Source organism: Chlorocebus sabaeus, chromosome 26, assembly GCF_047675955.1.
Source record: "Chlorocebus sabaeus isolate Y175 chromosome 26, mChlSab1.0.hap1, whole genome shotgun sequence".
NCBI classification, from domain to species: Eukaryota; Metazoa; Chordata; class Mammalia; order Primates; family Cercopithecidae; genus Chlorocebus; species Chlorocebus sabaeus.
Window position 1 is genome coordinate 41,587,403 of NC_132929.1, and position 18,048 is coordinate 41,605,450.

General features: G+C 47.0%; 1 protein-coding gene across 11 annotated transcripts in view; it reads right to left on the minus strand.

Moving 5' to 3' along the window:
* MEGF11 (multiple EGF like domains 11) overlaps positions 1-18,048 on the minus strand; it is a 380,349-nt gene that overhangs the window by 56,518 nt on the left and 305,783 nt on the right. For all 11 annotated transcript variants that reach the window (XR_012091518.1, XM_073012262.1, XM_038008853.2 and 8 more), the window contains 3 exons: positions 15,717-15,853; positions 10,132-10,344; positions 2,817-2,991 (listed from right to left, as the gene is read on the minus strand). Coding sequence is in view for 10 of the 11 variants with exons in the window: in XM_073012262.1 (XP_072868363.1) it covers positions 2,817-2,991; positions 10,132-10,344; positions 15,717-15,853 (525 nt within the window). In the remaining variant the exon portion in view is untranslated. The remainder of the gene's footprint in view (positions 1-2,816; positions 2,992-10,131; positions 10,345-15,716; positions 15,854-18,048) is intronic.

Here is an 18,048-nt window from a genome sequence, read left to right on the forward strand (position 1 = left end):
TGGTCTGGCCTCCAGACTGTTGGAGCACTGGGGTCAATGAGCAAACAGATGCTAGTCTCCTAGGCCTTTCTGGGGCCCCGATTTTCCCTTGTTCTGAGGAGCAGTGAGTAGGCAGGCAACTGGGGATAAAGAAGGGGGAACAGAGAGGCAAGACCCCCAGCAGACACATAGACAATGCGTATGATCAGACTGTACAACCCTCAGTGAACTTCCCACTCCTATGTATGCACATACCTTCTTGCTCCTACTTTTCCCCAGAACAGTGTTTCCTGACTTGATCCATGGAGTCCGTACAGTAGACCATCTTAGAAGTTAATAGGTTCTTCTCTCTCCCTGTATACTCCCCATCCACAGATGCCCAAAGTCCTAGAGCTATGCTAGAAGCCAAGCTGGGACACGGGTCACTGGTGCAGTCACCTTCAGTCACCTGACCACTTGGCTATGTGAGATTTTTAATCTCAAACAATTATTCTCTCCTACCCAAATTCAAAACCCAGGGCACCTCCATTTTACTGTGGAAATTACAGCAAAAAATTTACACTAACAAAGGTAAGTTAAAGAGAAAACCAGACTTCCTTCTCTTTCAAAGATACTGAAGAATTCATTTTCACCCAGTGTTATCTGCACTGGGGAAGAAGAAGGGAGTTCTTAACTTTTCTTTTTTCTTTTCTTTTTTTTTAATCTTAGTAATGTGTTTTTACTTAAACAAATATATTTAGGTCAGAAGTAGTAGCTCATGCCTGTAATCTCAGCGCTTTGGGAGGCCAAGGTAGGCAGATCACTTGAGGCCAGGAGTTCAAGATCAGCATGGCCAACATGGCAAAACCCTGTCTCTACTAAAAATACAAAAATTAGCTAGGCGTAGTGGCACATGCCTGTATTCCCAGTTGCTCAGGAGGCTGAGACACGAGAATTGCTTGAACCCAGGAGGCAGAGGTTGCAGTGAGCCAAGATTGTGCCACTGCGCTCCACTCTGGGCGACAAAGTGAGACTCTTTCTTTAAAAAAAAAAAAAAAAAAAAAAGAAGAAAATATATATATACACACTTTAAAAATATATTTATATATATATAAAAATGTATATATATATAACATGTAATCAATATAACAAAATTATGGAGATATTTTATATTCACCTTTTCATACTAAGCCTTGGAAATCCAATGTGTATTTTCCACTTCACATCTCAATTCAGAACTAGCCACATTTCAATTTGAACAGTGTTTTGTTCTGGGCCTTGCTCTGCAGACCAAGACAACCTGGCTTTAAAAGCCATTGTCACCAAGCAAACCCTCATTTGATCTACAAGAATTCTTTGTGGATCAGTGGATTTCCATCTTAGCAGCACATTGGCCTCAGTCAGACCACGCCTAGACCAAATACATCAGAATCTCTGGGAGTGGGTCCCAGGCATTGATGTTTATAAAGCTTTCCTAGAGATTTCAGTGTGCAGCCCAAGTTGAGACCCATGGCTACATATCAGCATCCTACTCAAAGTGAGGACCACTGACCAGCGTTATTGTTATCACCTGGGAGCTTGTTAGAAATGCAGAACCTCAGGCCCCATCCCGGACCTACTGAATCAGAACCTACAAGTGAACAAGGATCATAGGTGCTCAGAACATTTACCACTGTCTGAGAGGCCTGCTAGAATGCACACTCTCTATATTCCATCTTGACACCTGATAGCAACCTTGCAAGGCAGGTGTTCTATTTCACAGGTGAGGAAACAACCGAAGAGAGGTTGAGTCACTCATCCAAGGTCACACAACTGGTGAGTAGGAGAGCCAGGGTGCAACCCAGGTCTGGTTCCAAAGGCCACACTCTTTCAACTGCACAATTGTACCGCTTCCTACAGCACAATTAAACATATGGCCACAGAGAACCCCTGAGTGTTTGGCTCCTCGAGCCTGCTGAGCATGCCCTGCCTTTGAACAGGATTCCACTTCCAATGTCAAGTTCCCTAAAACAAACCTCATAAAGACCAGCATAATTCATGAGAAGATACAAATTGTAAACAAACATAGGGAAGATGTTCACTCTCCCTCGTAATCAGAGAAATGCAAATTAGAACAACATTGAGGAACCATTTTCTACCTATATAATTAGCAAAAATTAATAAAAATTTTAGCAAAGTTATTCTGAAATAGGTACATTCATACACAATTTGTGGCAGTGTAGATTTATAGAACCCTTGAGAGAAGTCATATGGCAACATCCATCGAGAGCCGTAAATATATTATGCCCACTGACCCTGGGAATTCACCCTAAGGCAATAATTCACTGGGGGTGGGTGGGGGAAATGCTATTTGTATGAAGATGCTCACTGCAACATTCACTGTGAACTCTGGAAACAACTTAATATTCAGCCAGTAAGAGAATGGCTGAGGAAACTGGGGGTACATCTGCTCCTGCAGTGTTATGCAGCCATTTAAAACCATAATTAAGAAGCCCAAGCAGCAACATAGCGATGTGGGTGAAAGAAAGCAGAATGCAAAACTGTCTCTCTGCATTGTGGTTTTTCTGATGTAAAAATATTGTGTGCATAAGGACAGGGACAGCGAGGAGCTGGGCACAAAGGAAGGCAACCTTCAGAGTTGGGGGTGATGGAAAGACCCCCTCCTCCTATTATTTTTAGTATTATAAACCCTGGCCCTTTGAGAACAGCTTCAGGGGCTCTCCCCTCATGGAGTCTATCTCGGAGGCAGACACAAGGAGGCAACTGGGTGCAGAGCCACATTCCTGATTGCACCAGCAGGTGAGGGGAGCTGGCCCGGTGGGGGTCAGGAAGGCCACGGGAGGCCCCTCCCATCTTACCATGAAGCCCGGTGCACAAGTGCAGCCCCCAGTGATGCTGTGGCAGTCGGCGCCATTCTGACAGGTGCAAGGCAGCTGGCAGCCATCGCCATAGTAGCCAGCAGGGCAGGATTCATTGCAGTGGCGGCCAGACCAGCCTGGCTGGCAGGCACAAGTTCCGGTTACTGGGTGGCAGCTGCACAGATAAGAGAAGGGTGAGAAGACAGTTCGTTCTAGGAAGCAGCCTTGTGCCCACCCTCTGCCCACCCCAAGCCTGGCTTGCCCAGGGTAGCGGGATCAAAGGACCTCTGGGATTAAATTGCTCAATGCCTCTTTTCTGTTTATCAGAGGATGCCAAGGCCACATGATCTTATTACCACCCAGAAGCTGAGGCTCAGGATGATTATATAACTACCCTGAAGTCAACAGCAAGGAGAAGACAAGAGCAGGTTAGAACACAGGGCTTCTGACTCCCACACAAGTCTTCTTTATAATTCAGACACATGGAAACCAAAAGAGAGAGTGGCCTTTTAGTCCCTTGGCTTATAGACTATGTGGTCCAAGGCTTCATCCATCCCTCACCCAAGATGAATGCCTGGTGTGGGAACAGGACGAGAAGGAAGCAGTGATAACCCAGTGGCTCTCAATATTGTAGGTGTTCAATGAATGTTGGGCTGAGTGAAAACAAGACTTTGGGCCAGACGTGACTCCTCTCTCTGGCAATGTCTGTCCTGGACAGAGCAACCCCAACCTATGCCTTGCCAGGCTCTTTAACAGTGAGCAAGCTCTTCTCCGTCTCCTGTTTAGGCTAGAGAAAGGACCATTCGGCTAGAGGCAGGGGATCCCTGGCATGACCTCTAGAGAGTCGGGCAACTTCTAGCTGGCAGCCATCTGATCCAACAGCTGATGTCCATTCATGGTCAGCAGGATGCCGGTTGTAACCATGTGCTGCTCAGAACTCCTGCAGGAGCATAATTGACCTATGGCCCCAGTGCTGAGTCTGAAATCCAGAGGCCACATTTCCCCCGGGCCACTCCCAGCTGGACCACAGCAGGGACACTAGGGTGGGCACACTCTTGGGAGAGCTGGCACTCCTCTGATGGGTACCTTGGCTTTAAGATGCCCCATCCAGGCAAACTTTCTTAGAACCATGCTGTGAGTTAAGACTCTTTCTCCCAACTTTCCTTCCTTCCTTCCTTCCTTCCTCACATGTGATCTGTCAGCTCTCCCAGCCTCCCCAACTCCCTCCCCACTTTCTCTCACAGATGCTTCCCCTAGTAAACCTCTTGCTCTTGGTATCTGCTTCTGGAGGGGCTCAGACTAACACACCAAAGAAGTGCTGGGTAGCAGAGATGAGCCTTTTAGATTCCTTGTGGCATTTGCCTCCCTGCTCTGGAGCCCAGCTCCGGGGATAAGGTCAAGAGAAGCATGCCCTGGACTGGCAGGGGGAACCTGGGGCAAGTCTTGGTTCTGCTAACTTCCATGGGGCCTTGGCACCTTGCCCCGCTGGACCATTGATGGATCCCCAACACCTGGCTCATATTCACTGCCCTGCTGAATATTTGGAAGTGAATACAGCTTCCTCTAAATATAATTATCTTCCATTGATTCTTTCTTCATTTCTGCTGATTTATCATCTGTCTTTTCTACTAGGTTGCAGCTCTATGGGGGACAGCCGTTTGTCTTGTTCCCTTCTCAGGGCCCAGCAGAGTCCCTGGCACACTGGAGGTGCTTAATATATATTTAGAAAATTAATTAATGAGCAAACTAATTGTGTGAAGCCTAGCCAAGCTGTTTCTCTTCTAGGGACCCTGGTTTTCTCACAGAAAATGAGGGGGTGGACAGGAACAGGCAATTCTTGAATAATAAGTGCAAGTAGCTAGTAATCATTTCAGAAAAGTATTTAGTCTCATTATTCATCAAGTCTAAACAACAACTGGACACCACTTTTCCTCCATCAAAACAGTGACTATGCTTTAAAATGCTGGTAAAGGTTTCAAAACAATCTGAGGTTACATATCAGAAGACTTAAAAGTATTCGGACTCTGGTCTTGTAATTCCATTTCTAAGACTCTATCCTAAGGAAATAATCATAGTTGTGGAGAAAGATTTATGCACGGAGATGTTCCCTGAAGCATTATTTATAACAGTGGAAAATGGAAGCAATTTAAATAATAATAAATAATATGTGACCAGGCTATTGAGGCACCAGGGACTTTATACATATATTTCTAATCTTCAAATAAACCTGTGAATTAGGCATTTGAGCCTGTATTTCACAGATGGAATTTAGAGGTTATGTGACTTGCCCAAGGTCACATAGCTAAGACAGTGAGTGGCAGAGCTGGGATTCAAACCCAGGTCTTTCTGGCCACATTTTGTCCACTGCCTCATGCCGCCTCTCACCACAGGGTATTGGTTAAATGAATTATAACATCCATGTGAAGGAATGCTAAGAGATGTATTCAATTGTTTTTCAAAATGTTTAATGATACAAGGTTAAGTGAAATAAGCACTTTGTATGCAAAGCCCTTTCTATCAATGCTGTATCTGTTACCTAAATCAAATCTTTCAACTATGACAATATATCAAATCTAAAATATGAAAATGATATAGACATCGACAGATTACCACAGAATGGCTTTTGTGCTTATCTCTGGATTGAGAAACTGATTCTAAGTTTTTTCTTTAAATGTCTACGTATTCCCTAACTTACTGGAATTGAGCATTTATTTTATGTATAAACAGATATAAAGCAATAAAAATTGTAAATATCTAACAAAGAAGAATGGGTATAAATGATGAGTGTTTGAAGACCTTCTGACCTTTACAGAGAAAAATTCCTCCCTGAGCCCCAAGGCACTGGAAGGGGAGACAGCAACCTGCATGGGTACCGTGGGGAAGCTGTGCTCCTTGGTGGCCCTGCTGCTCTGCCAGATGGTTTTGGAGCACTCTTCTCTTTAGGTTGCATCTTTCCAAGAGCTTCCTTTGAGGTTTAGGGTTAGTGTAGAGAGACTGGCTCAGTTACGGTTGTGGAGACTGACGTGCTTGAACCTAGGAATGGCCTGGCAGGTCTTGGCTGCAGCCATCAGCTCTGCTGAGCACTGGAGACTCTGAAAGGTCTCAGGCACCTTTCTGCCTTTTCCATCAATAGATCCTTCTGCTGTCTCTGCCTAGCAAATGGTCACGCTGGAGTTCACCCATTACATGCTCTTACTTTGGTGAGGGCACCACCTTGTGAAAAGCACACTCCACACCCGTGGAGCTAGCAAATGCTGACCTAAGTACTCTGCATTTCCTGCTTTTGACCTCTGCTGCTGTCACTTTAGCTGCTCAGAGATACGTTAGGCACTAATTTTACTCTACTCTGAGAACCAGAAGGCTCAAAACCAAATCTAAAATCATTCCTTTTTTTTTCATATCCCTACAATTCTGTTTCTAGAAATGGGATATCTACTTTCTTAATTTGATTACTCGTCTTATAGAAACTCCAAAAATCCCTTTGAAAAGAGGATGGAGAGTGACAGCTGACTGATCATGACAGAGAGCTGTGACCACCATGCTTGGAACCTCTGTCCCTCAGCAGAGTGACTTGCACAGCCCCTCTCCCAGGCATCCCTTCTTCCCGGTGGTGGTCCCCATTCTCTTGAGTCACATGGCAGGCCAGGGGCTGCTGTTTTTGGCTCAGGCAGAAGTTACAGTCACTGTTGTTTAGCCTGGTTCCATTCTCTCTGGTTTTTTCTTTTCTCCCATTTCCCCCAGACATAGATTAATCACAAGTTAATAGGAACTGAAAGCTGAACAATACAGGAATCCTTCCAGAGTGGATTTTTCTGCCTTTCTTTCAGCTGCTATGAGATTTCTATCAATGCCGCATCTGTTGGCTGAATCAAATCTTTCAAAGGTAATACACGATCCTGGCTGCTGGAATTAGTCTATGACAATCCAATTGTGGAGGGGACATTTAAGAGCCCATATACACAGGTGCTTTCTTTCTCAAGGTTATTCCTGTATGAAGGAGGATGGTTTCTTTTTGTGTGCTACAAAGAGTTGATAACGGGAATGAAGAGTTGGAGAATCTTACCAGCCACTTCTTCCTTCCCAGGGCATGGATTCAACCTCTGTGCAGCAGCCTTGCTGGAAGGGCATAGACCAGAGAGAGGCTGGAGCTGGGTGGATAGCGCTTTCTTTGGCTGGGGGCTGGGATTACTTTGTCTCCTTAGGAAAGATGCTCAAGACCTTGCACGCTGTTGTGGTGGGGGCTTTCTTGTAAGTTCTGCAGAAGGCAGGGAGCATTGAGGCTAGGCTTCTAGGGACCCCATGTTCCTTCTCGCAGGAAGTTGGGTGGAAGCTTCACTTTCAAAGACCACAGGAGAACATTTCCCCCCACTGGGTTGATGAAAGGTGATGGACAGATTGGGAAATTTATGCATAGAGAGGAGAAGGACATATTTCTTATGTGCATATATCAAGTGCCCTTATTACGGACACTTGCTTAGACAGAGGTAGGTTTGAGGGCAGGACTCAGAAGTCCCAATCCCCACTCAGTACCTGAACTTTAACTGTCTTAAGATTAGAAGTCACACAGTCATTCCTTGGCTTTTCTTGAATCTCAAGAGAAGACTCTATAATGGGCCAAAAAAGCCTCATGGGAAGAGAGGGGCTTCCCTCTATCCACATAGAGGAAGAGAGCTGTTTTCTGGTGTCCATAAGAACAATCAAGTGCAGCATGAGAGAGTTCATTTAGCCCAGAGGCTCTCAACCTCCGGGAATTTTTCCTGCCCCGCCCCACCCTGAGACATCCGGCAATGTCTGGAAACATTTCTGATTGTCAGAACTGGGCAGTGGAAGAAGGATGCTACTGGCATCTAGTGGGTAGAGGCCAGGGATGCTGCTCAACATTCTACAAAGCACAGGACAGCCCTCTACAACAAAGAATTCCCCAGCCCAAAATGTTCATGGTGGCAGGGTTGAGAAACCCTAACCTCAACTGAACAAAAACTTTGTGCCAGGGGCTCAGTGGGCCAGTGTACCAAGAGAAAGGGGGAAATATGTTTTTTTTAAAAAATAGGGTTGACTTCAGCTAATGGGTAGAACCTCCTAGAGGGATGGGCTGTTTAAGATGAGTTCAGGGACTCCTCTTACTGAAGGCCTACTCTGTGCAGGCACTGTGCAATGCTGAGGCTAGAGGCCACAAGAATGGACAAGCTAGGCTGCTGGTGCCCTCCGGGAGCCCACCTCCTCAAGGAGATGGTGATGCAGACTCAGAGGACACCAGGCCGGGGAGTCGACTGGTGGGCACACTCAGAGCCCCCACTCTGAAGAACCGCTACTCCCTCCCAGTCCCTGACACATGATACGTTTTAAAGACAGTAAAGCAAATAATCATCAATATTGGATGGGCTGAGATTAGTGGGAGAGAAGAGGGAGTCCTGTCCGATTAATAATGCATCCAGGACTCCTTCAGAGGAAGGATGAATTATACAGGGCATGGTTGCCCAGGCACGGGAGGAAAACAATAGCCCTTTAATTTGGGGCTTGGTTAGATTTCTGTGGCAGGAGCTCCCTGCCTTTGACCCCGGCATCAGCCTTGCTTCCTGTCTCGGAGAGGGTCCTCCCTCAGCTTCCCAACAGTGACAGATCCTGGAATATTAATATTTAGACACATGGAACAGTCTGAGCCAGCTGGCCCAGTCCCCTGACCAGCCATGTGGGACTTCTGTAATTAGCGCCTTGGAGCTCTCGCTCTGCTCTCCAAACCCAGTGCAGATGCCACCTCCTCTAGGAAGCCTTCCCTGACGAGCATCACATAGTCCTGGGTCACAGTTACTTGGGCACATGTTGGAACCTAGCAGGGCCAGCCACATATATTTCATCAATTCTAAGATGTACGTCTCCTCTACATTTTCACATCTCTGATATTGGGTATGTTATACAATCAATGGTGTGTCATGGTTCAGTTGATAGAATTTTCCTAGTAGTAACCCAAATAAAGCTGTGCCTCACTACTGTTATTGTCTTGTATTTGAAGAAATATGGTAGAAGGTGCTTAGTGTTTCCTCCTCACAGCCCAGCCCTGCAGGCGCTCAGTGTTTGCTGAATGAATGACTGAGTGAATGAATGCTCAGGTCATGGACAGACCAACTCCACTGGCTCTAGCACCCTCTCTGGACAATCTCCTTCCTGGGCGCTCCACCTTTGCCTCACACCACCCCAGCTGCTCCACTCTAGGGAGGGAGGACTTTTCGTTTGACTCATAGCCCTTGCTGAGATGACTCTGCTTGCAATGAACGAGGCTCCAGAGTGATTTGTGAAAGATCAAAGCCTGGAAGCGAAGAGCGGCCAAGGCTAAGTCCTGGCTGTCCCAGGGACAGGGCTACAGAGCAGAGGGATTCTCTGTCTGCCCTGCAAACAGCAGCAGCACCCATGCCCGGTGTGGCTGGTCTTCCCTGGGCTGTCCGTAGGCCTGAGGGAGAAGGGATGCTCCCCTGACCTTCATCACCCAGATAAGAGGCAGCCACGATAAAGGGCTGTGGGGGCATTTATGTGAGGCTGGCAGCCTCAATTTTTACCCAGGGGCAGTGCCTATTGGTGCATGAAGCGGGCAGGGAAGGGAGCTGGGAGTAGTACCCAGAGCAGCTCTGGCTTCACAGGTTCAGACTCCTTTGGAAGTGGGGGATGGGGGGGCAAATTCTGCCCAGATGTCCCCAAGCCACAAAGGACACAGAGTGCTGAGGGAGGGGCTGGCCCCAAGTCCAGGCCCTGATAAAGGGCTGCCCCTGTTGTTCCTGCTTCTCTACCCTTGCCAGGGCCTGTTGGGACAACCCTCCCTAGGCCCTGGGATGGCCCTACTGATTTTTAAGGTCCTTTCTAGTCCTGACCTCCTGCAGCTCAAGCCTCTACTTCTGCCCTAGTGGCCCTGGCTCTGGTTGGATGCCACACAAGTGGAGGGGAAATATTCTCCAGGACAATGTGCTCAGAGCTTGTGGCACCTGAGCCCTGCCATCCCAGCCCCCAGGGTCATGCAGCTGTGCTCCACCCCACCTCCTTGCTCCCATGTGTGGAGTTTCAGAGAGGCACATTTGGAAGTGCAGGCGGCCAGGTGTGGTGGACAGAGTTGAGTGATCTGGCTCTAGTCCTGACTGTGGCTATGTGGCCTTGGCTTCCCCTTCTTTTCATCAAAGTAGTTCTCAGGGCTCAGTGCTGAGGTCCTAGCCCTTTCCCCACCCTGCCTGGATGTCCGTGCCAGAGGTGGGGGGGCTATATCCTAGCAAGCCTCCTTTCTACCTGAGTGCCCCCCGCCCTTGTCCCAAGTTCGCCCGTTCCCAGCTCATACCTGATGGTGTTGTCAGCGTCACAGGGGCAGGGCAGGGTGCAGCCTGGGCCATGAAGGCCCTCTGGGCACAGTCGCTCCTGGCAGCGCGGGCCCTTGTAGCCAGGCTCACACTCGCAGGCACCCGTGGTGGGTGAACACTGCCCACCATTGTGGCAGTCACAGCGCTGTGAGCACTGGAAGCCGAAGGTCCCGAAGGGGCACTCCTCTTGGCACCTGTGGGAGAGCAGAGTGTGGCTGAGGCTGTGGGCTGGGATCCCTCACCTGTGCTTCAAGATCCTCCAGGATGTGATCCTCCTGGTCATCTGGCCCAGGCCTGGTGTGCTCCACCCTCCTCACAGCCTCCTCCCCTTTTCTCTCTCCTCCTCCAGGAAGTATTCCAGGGTTTAGTTCACCCCAGTCATTTCTGCCTTTCACGCCAGGTCTCCTCAGTGCCCCCAGCAATGAGTTTGTATTACCATATTTTATTGATTCCAAGACTAGTATTTTTTTTAAAAAAAAAATTAAAGTTGTGGTGAACTATACATGTTATGGTTTAAATGCTTCTCTCAAAATTCTCATTGAAACTTAACACCCAATGCCAAGGTATGAGGAGGTGTGGCCTTTGGCCTTTGGGAGGTGATTAGGGCATGAATGGATTAGCGCTCTTATAAAAGGGCTGCAGGGAGCCACTGAGGTCCCTTTTTTTTTTTTGGCTCTTCTATTCCTTTCACCCTCTGAGGATACAGGCTTCAAGGCACCATTTTGGAAGCAGAGATTGGGGCCTTCATCAGACACCAAACCTGCTGGCCTCTTGATCTTGAACTTCTCAGCCTCCAGAACTGTGAGAATCAATGTCTGTTGTTTATAAATTACTCAGTCTTGGGTATTTTGTTATAGTGGCATGAGCAGACTAAGACAGTGCACAGCATAGAATTGATGATTTTAACTACGTACAGTTCAGTGGCATTAAGCACATTCGCACTGTTGTGCTACATCACCACCACCCATCTCCAGAACGTTTCCATCTTCCCAAACTGAAACGCCGCACCCGTTAAACAAAAAACCATTTAGGTAGGTTTAAAAACACCTTGGTTTTTTTTTGTTTGTTTGAGACAGAGTCTCACTCTGTCGCCCAGGCTGGAATGGCACGATCTCGCTACAACCTCTGCCTCCCAGGTTCAAGTGATTCTCCTGCCTCAGCCTCCCAAGTAGCTGGGACTACAGGTGTGCACCGCCATGCCCAGCTAGTTTTTGTATTTTTAGTAGAGACGGGGTTTCACCACGTTGGCCAAGATGGTCTCAATCTCTTGACCTCATGATCTGCCTGCCTCAGCCTCCCCAAGGGCTGGGATTACAGGCATGAGCCACCTTGTTTTTCAAATATATTTTTATATCTCTGAAATAAATCAGATAAGCCTTATGTCTGATGACATGTCATAGTTTAATTGCCAGTGTTTTTCCTTCTTTGCAGTGTATGAAATAATGATGCATCTCACAATCAGTGGCACCTTAGATTTGATGAAATGGGGTGATTTTGTTTCTATACAGTGTCTCTGGTTTGTGAGCCTTTTGGGCAGATGTAGAGTCTCTCTTGTCCTACTGGGAGACATGTCCCCTCCCTGACTCTGGATTTTCCCTCGAGTACAGGAAGCATCCTCCTTCATGGGACTATAGAATGCCCTGTGACAAGGGCTATGTTCCCTTCCTTGGAAGAGTGTCCCCTCAAGGTAGGGGCTGAGTCTCTCCCATCAGCCTATGAGCCCCCAAGGAGGAAGCCTGGGACCCCCTTTGTGTCCTATGCATGTCTGGGCTAGTACTTGGAGCTGCCAACATGAGGATAATTATTCAACTTCATCTAACTCACAACCATGGGTGTGGCTCCTCCGTGGGTGAGTGTGACCTCCACTGCTGAACACCTGGTTTCCTGAATGTGCCTCAACACCTGTTACCCCTACCTTGGGCTCTTTCCCAGGGGATGCAAATTTATTGTCACAGCAACTAGATCCGGATAAGTCAAGGGGTAAACCTGGGGGAATAAGGGGTAAAAGAGGGAGACAATTTCTTGCATCCCAAAGACAAATGGAAATGGCCTCCGGAGTTCTGTGGGTTATCTTTGTTCCAGCACTGATTCAACAGTGCGGATAATGGAGAACTAACCTAAAGCTCTGACATCCTCTTCCTTTTTGTAAAATGGGATGATACTCACTAAACCTCATCAGGTTCTGTAAGAATTAAATGGGATAATATGTGTAAACATTTAGAAAGGTACCCAGCCCATAACTGGGGCTCAATTTGAAAAGTTAGTGATTTTCATTAGTACTCATGTTAATATTGTTTTCAACAGTTCTTATAACAGAGCCCATCTGACCTTCTGGCCTTAAATTCAGGCATGAAAAAGCCCAAAGGGAAAAATTCTAAAATGTTGATAGTAGAGTGGATTTGAGGAGTGTTTTAATTATCAGATGTTTCAATTTTCCAGGTTTTCTATATATCTTCTACAGTAATCAGAGGGGAAAAGCAATTTAAAAAAAAAATACAGTTCTAACTTCTTTATTATGTATTTTGGAGGATCATGGGGATGGAAATATTCTTCTACAGACAGGGCAGGGAGATTCTGTGTCTGGGTGACTCAGTTGTTTATGGTGAGGATGAGTGGCCAGACCCTCGTGGATGCGGCAGGGCCAGCTAGCAAGTGTGTGGGGGATGAGAGCAGCCAGCGTGTGGGGCACCAGCCTTGGCAACTTGAGACTGGGGTGTCCTTGTCTCTCTTCTGTGCTTTCGTTGCCCTGTGCCCACAATGACAAGGAGAAGAGGACAGTGACTGGGGTCTGGCCTTGTGTGCTTCCTTCCTAAGAAGATGCCGCCAGCTCTCCCCTCTCAGAGCCACTGTGTAAACGAGTGATCTGGCAGAACAATGGGGCAGCAGGGATCATGATGACAACACCCCTGGGCACCGTATACCGAGGGGCTTCCAGCTGCTCAGGCCCCAGAGCCCGTCCCCAGCCCCTGGAGCAGCAGATACTCTCATCACCCTCACTGTGGAGTTAAGGAGGCTGCCATGGGACAAGTGAGGCAATTGCTCCAAGCTCACGCAGCCTGCATGTGGCCAAGATGACCCCAGATTGTCTTTCTGTAAATCATGTCACATGTCAGTCAATCTGAGGCCTCATGAAGGGAAAGAGAGCAGAAAAAAGAGGGAAGAAGAGGCAAGAAAGAAGGGGATGTCTGGAGAAGGAATGGAAAGTAGAAGACAGAAGGAAGAGAAGTAGAATGGGGGAAGGGAAGGAGGGAAACTGAGGCAGAAAGGAGGAAAAGAGCAGCTGAAGACCTGAATAATCACTATCTGAATTGCCAGCCCCTGTTCAGCCTGCAAATGGATTTCTCCAGAAGTCACTGTGCTTTGCTGGCCTCGAATGTCTCTCAAATGTCGGGTGAAAAAACTCAAACCAGATACTTCCTGATACCTGCTCCTTTTCAAACATTCCTGCTCCCTCCTGCCTAGCAGGACTGGACAGAGCCCTGAAACCTAAGCTCCTCAGAAAGGCAATTCCCTAGCCCACTACAGTTTTTGGGTGACCGAATCTACAGCCCCAGAAAAACAATCTGGAAATGAAATATTGACAACCTCATTCATTTACATAATCAGCCTCTTTTTTTCCCTACTCACAATTTAAACAACTTATTTATTTAGAGCTCAAGCAACGACAGCTAATGAATTTTACACAAAGCATGCTAATAACGGGGCCCATGGAACAGAAGGGTAATCACAGCAGGAATTAGTTTTCTACTTAAACATTCTTCCTTTGCACCATATCAATCTAATGTGTCCGATATTGCCATTAACAACCAGATACATTGCTCAATTAAATTACAAAATGAGCTGCAAAGCCCTCGTTACATTTCGTGTTTAATTTGCACTGGTTTCTGCCTATCCGGGGAGGCCTGCATTATTACACCCACTCAACTTTAATATGCTTGTGATGATTTGGGTGGGTTAATGCAGCTGTCACCTACGAAATTAATGGAGGCAATTTTACAAAATATTAAACACCAGACAGCCCGTTTAGGTGAGAAGCCCAAATGCTGCCTGGCCTCCTATTGAACTCTCCTGTGGTTGATTGACAAAGCTTGCTGGAGGGCCCCTTGACTTCAGAGGTTCCTCTCTGCCCAGGATCATGGACCAGGCTCCAGCAAGCAGAGAGATTTTGGATTATTTCTCTATTTGGCACATCTTTACAGGGAAAATCGAGAGCACCAATGAACTAGGGTCTACTCGTGTGGAGTCCAGCCGGCTAGAGTCCTGGGCCTGCTCATTTCCAACAACAAGCGAGCAGTTTGCACTCTCATGAGAAAGTGGACTGACAAAGGAGTCCTGTGCTGGCTTGAGGGTCTTCCTGGTTCCAGTCCATACTGGCTCATCCTGAGCATTTCCTTATGTGGGGAGATGATGAGGATGGGAACTGGACTCAATGTTTCAGCCCTCCCTCCCACGGGTCAGGGAGGGACGGATCCCCAGATGCCACACCCCACGTTCTACGCTGGGGAAGTTCACATTGATGAACACTGGCTCACAAAGAGATCAGATCTGGCTTAAAAGACTTCCAGCTGGAGGTAAATCAGCCCAAGGCTAATGAACAGTCTCTTTTCTGGACATCACTAAGGATTTGGGGCTGATTCTAGTGAGAACTGGAGAAGCCCCGATTATGTCTGTTAGAAACAGAGGGATTCATTAGTTAACTCAGCCTCCCTCCTGGCTTCCTGGTGTCACCCAGGCAGGGAATGATGAAAAATGTTTCCTCATTTTGTCTGAGAAGAGCATAAAATCCAGGAGCCAGAAGTGAAATATGGATCCCCAGAGAACCAGGCATGGGGTGTACAGCCCTTCTCTGCTTGAAGAGACCCATGTAGTCAAGAGTGAGAGGGAGGAGACTTGGCCCGGGTTCTGTGGGTTTCAAATATCTTTTTCCAGCTTCCAATCTACTCACCATCACACACGCTGGTTTCTCCCTTTTCCTCTGCACCTGCCCTGTCATCATGGCCTCCTTCTTCCAGCTGTGGCACGTGTGCACATATGGCAATTTGCCAGTTCTGTGTTTTTTGATTATCCACTCTGCAAGGCTGGTTTCATTCCGGGACACTGGCACCCTCCTTCAGTCTGCTCTTAAGCCGCAGGCCTTCAGAGGATGCAAACTGATGCCAGTATCCTTTTGGTGGAACCCAAATTAGGACTAAAAATCCCCTTCCAGAAGAAATCGTGCAAAACATGCGAAATGGTTTTGCACTCTCAACTTCCTTGGATTATCTGTGCCGCTGCCTCCCTCCATGAGTGCAGAGAGTAGAGAGTGGGGGCAGGTGCTCACGGCCTTCCCCTAGGTGAGCCCATGCAAATGCAGGGCTTGGGCCACTAGGCCAGAGAAGAGGGTGTCTCTGCAGGCCGAGGGTGAGGAGGGATCAGGAGCCAACTCTCTCTGGCAGGAGAGCTCAGAGTGCTTTCTGAGAAAGGAACTGGAAGGCTGGCAGAGAGAGAGCTATGAGCTGTTCTCTGCAAGGCTCCTGTGAATATGAGTAAAATGGACAGCAAAGACAACAGTTAACATTATCCTTACCTGTCCCCCATGTATCCAGCTGTACAGTGGCACTGTCCAGTCACGTGGTCACACTGCCCTCCATGGTGGCAAGGACAGTCCTGGCTGCAGTTCTGGCCAAATGTTCCTGGTGGGCAGGGCTGGGCACACACTGCTCCCTGAAACAGAGGTGGGAAGGCATGTATGGTGGTGCTCCAGAGATGCCAAACTTTCCTGGGAATGGCACAGCTGCTGTGGCTCCAGGGACCACCCAACTTCCCAGAAGAAGTTCAGCCAGCTGGACACCCGGGCTCCAAAGCCCTCCTCTTAGAGATGGGAGATGGGAGACTGAGGCTAACTTGCTCATCCAGTTATTCAGCACAATTTAGAAACTGACTATTGTATACGAGGTGCTGTATTAGACACTAGGGGTGATTTGACTTGATTCCTGTCTTCCTAGTCTACTGCAGAGAGAGCCAAGGAAACAGCTAAGTACAAGGCACTAAGTACTCTCACATGGGTACACAGTAAAGTGCTGAGGAGACACAAGGAAGGAGGCTGAGTAAACATGCTGGTGTGGAGACGTGCACTTTGCTCAACTTCTTTCCCAAACCCAACTGACGAGAGTTAAAGGGGTACAGGTATAAACCTACAAGGAAAAGAGGAATAGGAGACAAGGGATGTCACACACTGGAAGATGGAAAAGCAGGTGGAGGAGCGATAACTGCTTTGGTTTCTGCTTCCTGGGCAATGTTAAGTGCCTGCAAAGGGAGTGTCATAATGCTGGGTGATGAAGTCCTTTGTAACCTCAAAAAGCTCAGGAATCAGAGACACTGGGACCCTCTGAAGGTGAAGGTGCAGGTAGGATCAAAACAGGACTGTTTGAAAGTTTATAAAATAGGGAATTAGACCCCTAATCTCTGCCCCCCACCCCCCACCTTGAATAGCCTGGTGAATTGTCCAAGTCTTTCAGAGAGGTTGGTGTCACAGGCTGTGGACAAGAGACACAGGCACAGATGAAGGTGGGGGTGGAACTCTCCTGCTGGTCTCTTCCCTGCTGTGCTCCTAAAGGCTGACTGCCGGACTGAACTCCCTGTGGCAGGAGGTTGGAGGGTTCCTTTCTAGGGACACTGAGGAGTTCAAGAGAAATGACCTAAAGATATTGATAGTTGAGAGTCCCATCAGTCAACACGCCTGACATCACCCTCCACCCCCAGGTGTCCAATTAGCTTTTCTGAGGCTCACTGTAAAACGTGAACAGATGGCCAAGGATCACCAGATATTTGAAACAGGCCCTCACATGAAAGAGAAACACTGAAATAAACAAATAGACAACAGGAACACAGAGGAAATAGGAACCATGCCTGGAGCAAGGAAAACCTAAAAAAAAGAGAAGGAAAAAAGCCTCTATCATAATTAAAATGAACATGCTCAGGTAGCTATAAGAAAATATTGCACCTGTGAAAGAATAGAGTGCTATAAAAGAGGATATCCAGAGAGTAGGAAAGAAGTCTTGAAAATTAAAAATAAGATGGCAGAAATTAAAATGTTGCAATAGAAGAGCCAAAAGAAAGTTGAGGAAATCTATAAAGTACAACAGAGAGAGAAAGAGACAAAGATAGAAAGATGAGATTAAAAATAATAGAGAAAATATAATGAAATTAGAGGACCAGTTCAGGTGGTCTGACATCTAACTAACAGGAGTTCCAGACAGTAGAACAGAGAAAATAGAGGTAAGTAAATTAATGGAAAATATAATGAAAGATAATTTCCCAGAATGGAAGGATGAAGAACCTGGGTTTCTGAACTGAAAAGGCCTACAAAGTCTCCAGCAAAAATATGAAACAAGACCCACATCAGGCCATGTTATCATAAACTTTTATATCTCTGTGGATAAAGAAATGATGTTCACAGTTTTTAGAAAGAGGAAAACAGGCTAAGTGTGGTGGCTCATGCCTATAATTCTAGCACTTTGGGAGGCTGAGGTGGGAGGATCTCTTGAGGCCAGGAGTTGGAGACCAGCCTAGGCAACAAAGCAAGATCTCATCTCTACAAAAACAAAAATGAAAATACAAAGAGGAAAACTAACATACAAAAATCAAGAATCAAAAGGTTTTAGACTTCTTAACTAGAAGCCAGAAGACAATGGAGCAATGCCTTAAAAATCCAGAGGAAAAAAATCATTTCCAACTTAGAATTCTACACCCAACTAAACTAACACTAAAGTAGGGGACTCAATAAAGACATTTTCAGATTTGAATAGCCTCAAAAAGTTCACCTTCCATAAACACTTTCTCAGAAAGTTACTGGAGGATTTGTTTTCCATAAAAAAATAATAACCCAAGAAAGCGGGGCACGGTGGCTCACACCTATA